At 46.7% G+C, this 9,420-nt stretch overlaps 1 protein-coding gene across 2 annotated transcripts; it reads right to left on the reverse strand.

Moving 5' to 3' along the window:
- Positions 1-3,319: 3,319 nt before the first annotated feature.
- Positions 3,320-6,965, reverse strand: LOC103983569 (leucine-rich repeat receptor-like serine/threonine-protein kinase BAM1). 2 transcript variants are annotated; one of them, XM_065151712.1, is made up of 3 exons: positions 4,335-6,965; positions 4,157-4,218; positions 3,905-4,042 (listed from the first exon to the last, which is right to left on the reverse strand). In XM_065151712.1, exons 1-2 carry the CDS (start codon positions 6,928-6,930, stop codon positions 4,163-4,165), a joined length of 2,652 nt encoding a protein of 883 aa, XP_065007784.1. In that variant the 5' UTR covers positions 6,931-6,965; the 3' UTR covers positions 3,905-4,042; positions 4,157-4,162. The 2 variants fall into 2 exon arrangements, with proteins under 2 accessions (XP_009399076.2, XP_065007784.1); XM_009400801.3 differs by lacking the exon at positions 4,157-4,218 and having other exon boundaries at positions 3,320-4,042.
- Positions 6,966-9,420: the final 2,455 nt, after the last annotated feature.

The following is a 9,420-nucleotide window of genomic DNA, read 5'->3' on the forward strand; positions in this document are numbered from 1 at the left end:
GCTTTGTTGCCCGATATAAGGCACGCCTGGTCGCCAAAGGGTTTCATCAATGACCTGGAGTTGATTTCACTGAGACATTTAGTCATGTTGTTAAACCCACTATAATCCGGCTTATCTTGAGTCTGGCTACCACTAAAGGCTTACAATTACGACAATTGGATGTTAATAATGCCTTTCTACAGGGATCTCTATCCGAAGATGTTTTTATGTAACAACCCCTCGGTTTTACTCATCCTCAGTATCCACAGCATGTTTGCAAATTTCGTAAAGCCATTTATGGACTTCGTCAGGCTCCGAGAGCTTGGTACACTGAACTTAGCTCATTTTTGACTTCTGTCGGCTTTCTTAATTCCAAATCTGACACTTCGTTGTTTCTGCGACATCATCATGGAAACACAATGTATATTCTAGTATATATGGATGATATTATTGTCATAGGCAACAATCCCATCAGCATCCAAGTGTTCATCAAATAGTTGGCAGCTCGATTCTCGCTTAAGGATCTTGGACTCTTGAGCTACTTTTTGGCTGTCGAAGCTACCTTCACGTCTTCTGGTCTCCTTTTATCACAACGCAAGTACATTCAAGATTTGTTATTAAAGACAAACATGCAGGATGCAAATGCAGTTACAACCCCCATCTCTACTAGTGGTTCTCTCAAATTATCGGATGGAAGTCCTGCTACGGAACCCACTCAATATCGCCAAGTTGTTGGCTCTTTACAATACTTAGCTCTCACGCGTCCAGACATCTCATTTGCTGTCAATAAATTATCACAATTTTATGCAGCAACCATATATACTCTACACTGGTCTGCGGTCAAGAGACTTCTACGATATCTTAAAGGGACCCTAAATCATGGACTTTTTTTTCGTAAACATTCTTCACTTCATCTTCATGCCTTTGCCGATGCTGATTGGGCAGGTAACCTTGATGATAGAACATCCACATCGGGGTATATTATCTTCCTTGGTGCTCATCCAATCAGTTGGAGTTCTAAGAAGCAAAAGACAGTCGCCCGGTCTACAACTGAAGCTGAATACCGTGTCATTGCCGCTGCTACTGCAGAACTCAATTGGATCACGAATCTACTCCAGGAACTCAACATCAATTCCACCCCTACCATATATTGTGATAATATTGGAGCTACCTATCTGTGCGCTAATCCGGTATTCCACTCCCGCATGAAACATATTGCTATCGACTTCCTCTTTGTACGCGATCAAGTTGTCCGCCGTCAGCTTCGTGTCTCTCATGTTCATACGACTGATCAATTGACCGACTCATTTACGAAGCCTCTAGCTCGTAAACTTTTTGCATTACATCAGTCCAAGATTAGCCTCCGAAGTACCATCTTGCGGGGGCATGATAAGTAGATGAGATTTTCCTAACTATTTGAGGAAATCTCTTACTCTGTTGAAGGAAATCCTCTAACCCGTTGAGGAAAACTCTCCCTTCTAACCTGTATAAAAGGAAGGGGGATATGTTAATAACAATCAACTTCTTCTACAACTTATTTATGTATTTATTTTCTAACCGTTAGAACATCCTGGTGCACAATGCAATACTGCTAAAAACATAAGAGAGAGAGAGAATATCATAATACTCTTTGGTTTCCAGCCCCCAACCATCTCCAATGTGAAGTCCATAGCACAGTCAGATGCATTGCCTAGATGATTGTGTAGCTACTAAATAGTTTCTTTCGGTCAGTCTCACCTCGAGAAGGTCAACCTACAAAGGTTTTGATAGTGGAATCAAACTGGAGATTGATAGTGGAACCAAAGAAGAGGAAACTGACTGGAACTCTTCTTTCTCCTGCCGATGAAGACTGCAGTGAAACAGATCGTCATATTTCGTGCTTGCACTGAACAGTAGTCAGTCACTGAGAAAGAACTACTACTGCTCACTCTTGCATGGCAGATGGGAGGAAGCAGACAGCAGCAGCAGTGCTCTGCAAGGAAGTGCAGCTGCAAATCATGGTCTGAAGAAGGCTTGCAGCAACCTCAAAACTATCATGTATTATTATTATTATTATTATTATTATTGTGTGTGTGTGTGTGTGCGGGTGTGATCTACGAGGAAGCATCCACTCACAACAACCATTTTAATTGAATGCTGCCAAATTTTAGGCCAGTTTTAGTGGAACTATGGACTCATTCAAATGCTTTACATTCTATGGAGTAGGGTCTAATCGAGGGAGGAAAATGATTGGGACCATTTCTTCCAGAACTGTTCAGAAGCTTAGGTATCCAATAAATCTTCCTCAAAATAATGATATCCAGGCTACATAAGTATATGTATCCTCAGCTTAGATCTCTAAAAATGTCCTCCCGAATACTGGCCAATTTGATATTTCATGTTGTCCCCCTTGCATCATCACTCTTACATGAATCAGCAGAGCTCAAGGAGGTAGATCTTGTTTCTGCTTGCATGAGCTTTTCAGTATGGAACTCTTCTCGCACAAACCTTTTCAGTGCCTTCTTTATTATTTCTGTTTGACTCCCTTTGTCTGCTTATTATATCGATGTTGAAATGGTGCCTTATCACAAAAGGAACAAAGACACATTTGTTGTTAGAGCTTGGACTTACCTTAGCAGGCATTACTTGGTCAATAATGTTCATTGTTTCCATGCTATTGTAGGCCTCCATGACATGTCGATGTCATGGCGAGCATATAGATGCTAAGAGATATCTTGATATCGATGGGAGACCAAAATTACATACCTTATTACAAAGGACTGTCACAGTGCATTATGCAAGTATCGATTTTAATATTCGATTAAAACGGAGTTGTGGGTACTCTAATATACGAAAAATTATCGATTGTATTCTTTCGGGGTGAACCTTTGCTTCTTTATTAGACTTCAATTCTCTAATTCTTCAGTCATATTAACAGTAAATGAGCTTATAACACAAAGAGGGTCAAAACCCCACCAAGAACACAAACCTAATCACTTACTAGCATTAGCCTTATCCTCCAGTGCAAGGTTGCCATCTTGCTGGTTGAAACCTGTCAAGTCAGATAACTACATGTCATCTGCTGTTTTCTCTTGATTTATATGTCTGCTATTTCAATCAGATTTCTTTTGTGATCATCACCATTAGCCTTACAACATTTAATTCAACATTTCATGTCTGGAATCTCTTCTCACCCTTGCTAGGAGTAGTGACTGAACAAAAATCTAGGAAACAGAGAGGCGCCTGCGTTCTCCATCACTCCACCATCTCATTCAAGTCCATCAATTCAGCTAAATAACAGGGCACAGAGATTTCGATACGATCAGAAACCAGCTCGTGACATAGCCTGCTCCATCTGCTAACAGTTGCAGAAATCAAAGACTCTGTTCCCCTCAGTGTTTGCTCTGCTCTGGTGAGATCAGACTCACAGGAAGTGGGCAGCAGCAGCAGCAGCAGCAGCAGAGTAATAGAAGAGGACTTGGAACAATAAATAAGGCAAAGTAACTCAACAATCCAACTGTACATGGGCTGTGGCAAATTACACCACCTATTTTAAGGCTATAAATCAAGCAACTGGAAGCAAGAAACGGGACTAAACCCTAATTTCTAGTGTATTAATTGCTAAGCAGATCTGATGGTGGTGAATGTGAAGCTGGTTGTTGTTGATGCTCTCTGGTTTCCTTGACAGGTGAGTCCACAGAAGCCACAATAGGTGGCGGTGGTTGTGCAGTAACATTGCCACTTGAAGAGTCTTCCCCTTGCTTCAACGACGGAATTGGTAGCTCCGTGAGCATCTGCACCACTTCCCTCATCGTTGGCCGCCCCACGCTCTGCTCCTCCACGCAGAGCATCGCGACGTAGAACACATGCATCACCTCGTGGATGGGCGCAGTCGGAAGCCTTGGGTCCAAGATCTTGGCCACATTCTCTTTGTCGGAGCCCGTCATCTTCCTTACCCATTGCACGATGTCGACGCCATCACCGAATTCACCGACCGGCTTCCTACCGGTCACCAGCTCCAGGAGCACCACGCCAAAGCTGTACACATCGCTCTTCTCGTCCACCTTGAGGGTGTAAGCATACTCTGCCGACAAAAAAACACTCCATGATGAGACACAAACCCGGTCATGTGAAAGAAGTAGACTTCAAATTGAACTGAAGAATCTCATGTGACCCTGCTACAGAGAGAATTAGATACCGAGATCTAATTAGTCCCAGAAACTGAATCGAATCCAAGTAACAACAGCAGCATAGATACACCTAATCAGGCAAAGAACTGGAGCATGATGAAGCTTCAAAGGACCATAAAGGTAGCACATTTACGAGAAGAAAGTGTAATGAAGGAATTGATTGAATGGCAGAGAAAGGAAGGAAACCTGGAGCGATGTAGCCATAAGAACCGGCGATGGCGGACATGCACTCGGAAGTGCCCGAGTCCTGTAAGAACTTGGCGAGTCCGAAATCAGCCACGTGAGCTTCGAAGTCGGAATCCAAGAGGATGTTGTTGGACTTGACATCTCGATGAAGGATCAGCGGCGAGCAATCATGGTGGAGGTAGCAGAGACCCTTGGCCGCCTCCACCGCGATCTTGGACCTCGTGACCCAGTGCAGATGCCCGCCCTTCTTCCCGTGGAGCACCTCGCCGAGGCTCCCGTTGGGCATGTACTCGTACACCAGGAGATTGGTCTCGTGGTTGGAGCAGAAACCCAGCAGCCTCACGATGTGCCGGTGGCGGATCCTCCCCAGAGTCTGTATCTCCGCGCTGAACCCGTGGTCGTGCGGCGATCCCCGGCTCATCGCCGGAAGCCTCTTGACGGCAACCTGTTCGCCGTCGGGCATGACACCTTTGAAGACTATCCCGGCCCCTCCTTTTCCTATGATGTTCTCCTCCTTCAGGCAATTTAGCACGTCGTCGCACGTGAAGTCCAGCCGCTGGAACGCGGTGAGCCTCCACGCACGGGCCTCGCTGGCCCTCTTCAAGGACCGAGCTTTGATGATGGCCGCAACGGCGAAGGCGATGGAACAGATGAGAAGGCCGACGACGAGCAAGAGCTTGAAGGAGGCCGAGAGGGCGCCTTTGGCGCGGGAGGGACGGGATTCGTTGGATATCCCAGGCCGGCACGGGCCGAGATAAGGGCCGCAGAGGTCCGGGTTGCCCACGAAGGACGTGGCGTTGAAGTAGCTAAACTGACCGGTGCTCGGGACGAGGCCGGAGAGGTTGTTGTAGGAGAAATCCACCGCCGTCAGGCTCTGCATTGTCGAGATGGCCGACGGAATTTGGCCCTCGAGGTGATTCCTCGACAGGTTGAGGTAATTCAATATCCGCAGCGCGGCTATATCCGAGGGAACATTGCCAGAGATTTCGTTCCTGCTGAGATCGACAAACGTCAGCAGCTTGCACTTGCTGATCTCCGGAGTGATCGGGCCGGAGAACCGATTGCGGCTGAAGTCCAACTTGGAGAGCTGCTGCAACCTCCGCACCTCCGGTGGGATGCTGCCGGAAAACGAGTTCTGGCTCAGCAATACCTTCTGAAGGCCGGAAAAGTTTCCGATGGACGGAGGCAGACGGCCGACGAGCCGGTTGTTCGAGAGGCAAATCTGTCCGAGACTGGGAGAGATGGAAGAGTCACCGGTGTCCGGGAATCCGCCGGTGAGGAGATTGTCCTGGAACTCCACCTGAGACAGATTGGGCAAGCTAAAGAGGCCATGCGGAATGCTTCCATTGAGGTAGTTGTCCCCCATTCTTATGCGGCTCAAGGATTCGCAGCGGCCGAGTGACTCCGGTATGGAGCCGAAGAGGAAGTTGCCGAGAGCGATCAAAGTTTCGAGCTTGTTACCGTAACAGAGGTCCGGGGGGAGGGACCCCGTGAGCTTGTTTGACGAAAGGTCGAGGAGCTGAAGCTGGCCGTTGGTACCGAGTCGGCGAGGGATGCTGCCAGTGAAGTTGTTCTCCCACATCTGGAGCACCTCGAGCTCGGGGAGGTCGCCAACGAACTCTGGGATGGTGCCGAATAGCTTGTTGCGGAAGAGGTTGAGCAGGGTGAGGTTGCTGAGCCCGGAGAAGCTCGGGGGAATCTGGCCGGTGAGGGCATTGTTCGAGAGGTCCATGGACTTGAGGCTACGGAGGCGGCCGAGCTCAGGTGGGATCTCCCCGGCGAGGCCATTCACCTGGAGGAAGAGGGTGTCGAGGTTCCGAAGGTTTCCCATCTCGGACGGGATGCGGCCAGAAAGGCCGCAGTTGGCGGCGTCGAGGCGGAGCAGGGCGGAGAGGTTGCCGATCTCCGGCGGGACGCCGCCATCGTAGCTGTTGAAGTAGCCGATGTAGAGCTCGCGGAGCGCGGAGAGGTTGCCGATCTCTCGGGGGATGGGGCCGCTGAGCTCGTTGCCGGATATGGCGAGGTACTCGAGGTACTGCCAGTGGCCGTACTCCGGGGGGATGGAGCCGGAGAAGAAGTTGCCGCCGAGGTGGAGGTGGCGGAGAAGGGTCATGGCCGCCACCTCCCGGGGGAGGGGCCCGGTGAGGTTGTTGTTGTAGAGGTCGAGGAGGCGGAGGTCGGCGAGGCGGGCCAGGGCGGCAGGGAAGGAGCCATTGAGGAGGTTGTTGGAGAGGTTGAGGTGGCGAAGGGCAGGAAGTAGGGCCAACTCCGGGGGGATGGGACCGGAAAGGAAGTTGGCGGCGACGGAGAGGCGGAGCAGGAAGCGGAGGCGTCCGACAGCGGGGGGTAGGGGGCCGGAGAGATTGCGTCCAGAGAGGTCGAGGGCGACGACGGCGCCGCTGCTGCCGCAGGTGACGCCTGGCCAGGAACAGTGGTCGGTGGCAGCGTCCCAGGCGGCGAGGGCGGCGCCGGGGTTGGAGAGCTCGGACTTAAGGGAGTGGAGGGCCCGGTGCTCCTCCGCGTAACCGGCGCTGGCGGCCGCCGCAGAGGACGGGCTGAGGAGGGACAGGAAGAGGAGGTGATAGAACAATAACATGCCTTCGTTGTGAACTACAAACTCTCAGTGGCTACCGCAACCCGAACTAAACTATATATATATATATATATATATATATAAGACTTCTCGTTTTAAATGTTAAAAATATTATGGATATTATATCATTATTAATTCAAACTTATTGGGAGTAGTTGTTGGCTTGAAATTTTTTAGGACATCAAATGGAGAGGCATATATAAATGATATTTTACATGATGGATGATTTAGGAAATTTTTACAGAAATTTATTTCCAAATTTTTCAACGATGAATGTGTAAGACGGTGTTATTTGGCATACTAAATCCTATCAGCTTCGAATTCAATCGATCATATTTACATATCAATTTTTTTGTAGTCCCATGCCAAGTTGGATGATCTGATTCAGATTAATCTATGTCATTTATTGTTTAAACAATAATTTATGATTTAGTTTAATATTTTATCTTATTTAGTGTTAGAAAAAATATCGTTAACGTTTTGGTTGATATGATCCGAACCAAATAGCATAGAATTGTTTGAAGTGTCTTCGAGGTAGAAACGTCGCGCTCTCGAGATATCACCTATACAAAAACTAAGATTAAACGAGTTCTTCCGACCTGACCCCTCTGAGGCTCAAGTTAGTAATATGAATTATATGAGTGGATGCAAATAATCCAGAAAAATTCTCTCTTTCTTTATGTTAATAGTAAGTTTTTATACTTAGTCCATAAAGGAAACTATGATTGTTTTTTCCCTCATAAATGACAAGAAGGAAGCTTGTAGTTGTCTTTCTCATCATTAATGATGAGAAGAAAGCTTGTAATTATCTTTCTTATTATAAATGATAAGAATTAAGCTTCGTCTTATCTTTCTTCATTAGGTGTCATATGAAAATGACGTGTTAGATGATTAGTCATCATTATATCCTCTCTTATTCCCCCCCCCCCCACCCCGAAGGCGTGCTTCGGGGCTCTTTCAAAAGGGACTCGAAGTATGATGTTTAATTCATTTGATACTTGCGTGTTCAGGATTTTCTCTTCCAAGTCAGTTTTACCAATGCACACGTCTCGGGCACACTTTATTTTGTGCCTCCGTCGTGACGAAGTTTTCTTCACATGGGTTGGGTTTTCCTGACTCATATGTCTCGAACACATTTTTACCTTGTGTCACCACTATGATAATTTTTTCTTCACGTGGGTCGGGTTTTTTTAACTCATGCACTTTAGGCACTTGTTACCTTAAGTCTCCACCGTGGTAGATTTCTTTTCATGTATGTTGGGTTTTCCTGACTTACACGCCTCAGATACATTTGGCCTTGCATCTCCGTTATAGCAAATTTCTCTTTACGTAGGTCAGGTTTTCCTGACACACATATCTTGGGCGCATTTGGCTTTGCACCTCCATCATGGCATATTTACCTTAGCACGGGTTAGGTTTCCCAACTCACATGTCTCGAGTACATTTGGTTCTACGCCTCTACCATAGCGAATATATTTTGGAGGGTTAGGCTTTCTGACTCACACACCTTGAGTATATTTGGTCATACACCTCTACTATGGAGGATCTACCTTAGTGCAGGTCGAGTTTCTTGACTCACACGTATCGGGCACATCTGTCTGTACACCTCCATCATAGTGAATTTCTCTTTAAGTGGGTCAGATTTTTCTAACTCATGCATCTCAAGTTCATTTGGCCTTGCACCTCTACCATAATGGATTTCTCTTTATATGGGTCAAGTTTTCCCAATACACGTGTCTTCGGTGCATTTGGCATTGCACATATGTTGTAGCGGATTTCTCTTCACACGGGTCGAATTTTCCTGACTCATGTATTTCGAGCGTATTTGGCCTTGCGCCTCCGTTGTAGTATATTTCTGATCACGCAGGTCGGGTTTTCCCGACTCATATGTCTCGAGCACATTTGATCTTGCACCTCCATCATAGTAGATTTTTTTTATATATGAGTCAAGTTTTCATGACTCACGTGTCTCGGGTGCATTTGGTATTGCACCTCCATCGTAGCAGATTTCTCTTCACGTAAGTTAGGTTTTTTTGACTGATGCATCTCAAGCACATTTGGCCTTGCACTTATACCATAATGGATTTCTCTTTATATAGGTCGGGTTTTCTCAACTCATGCATCTCAAGGATATTTGGCCTTACACCTTCACCATAGTAGATTTTTCTTCACGTGGGTTAGATTTTCCTGACTCACACATCTCGAGCATATTTGGTCTTGCGCCTCTGCTATGATAAATTTACCTCGGCATAGGTCGAGTTCCCAACTCATACGCCTCGGGCACATTTGGCTTTGCACTTCCGTTGTAGTGGATTTATCTTTATGAGGGTCGGGTTTTTTTGACTTATGTATCTCAAGCCCATTTAGTCTTGCGCCTCTACCATAACGGATTTCTTTTCACATGGGTTGAATTTTCGTAACTCATGTGTCTCAAATGCATTTGGCCTCATGCCTCCATCGTAATGAATTTGTCTTCATGTGGGTCGGGTATTC

Source organism: Musa acuminata, chromosome BXJ3-5 (genome assembly GCF_036884655.1).
Source record: "Musa acuminata AAA Group cultivar baxijiao chromosome BXJ3-5, Cavendish_Baxijiao_AAA, whole genome shotgun sequence".
Taxonomy (NCBI): Eukaryota; Viridiplantae; Streptophyta; class Magnoliopsida; order Zingiberales; family Musaceae; genus Musa; species Musa acuminata.

Bases quoted from the DNA above. Each gene is read 5' to 3' on its own strand.
- LOC103983569 (XM_009400801.3), bottom strand. From the start codon at position 6,930: ATGTTATTGTTCTATCACCTCCTCTTCCTGTCCCTCCTCAGCCCGTCC. The intron at 4,043-4,334 runs GTTTCCTTCCTT...TTTTGTCGGCAG, and splicing joins TTATGGCTACATCGCTCCAG to AGTATGCTTACACCCTCAAG.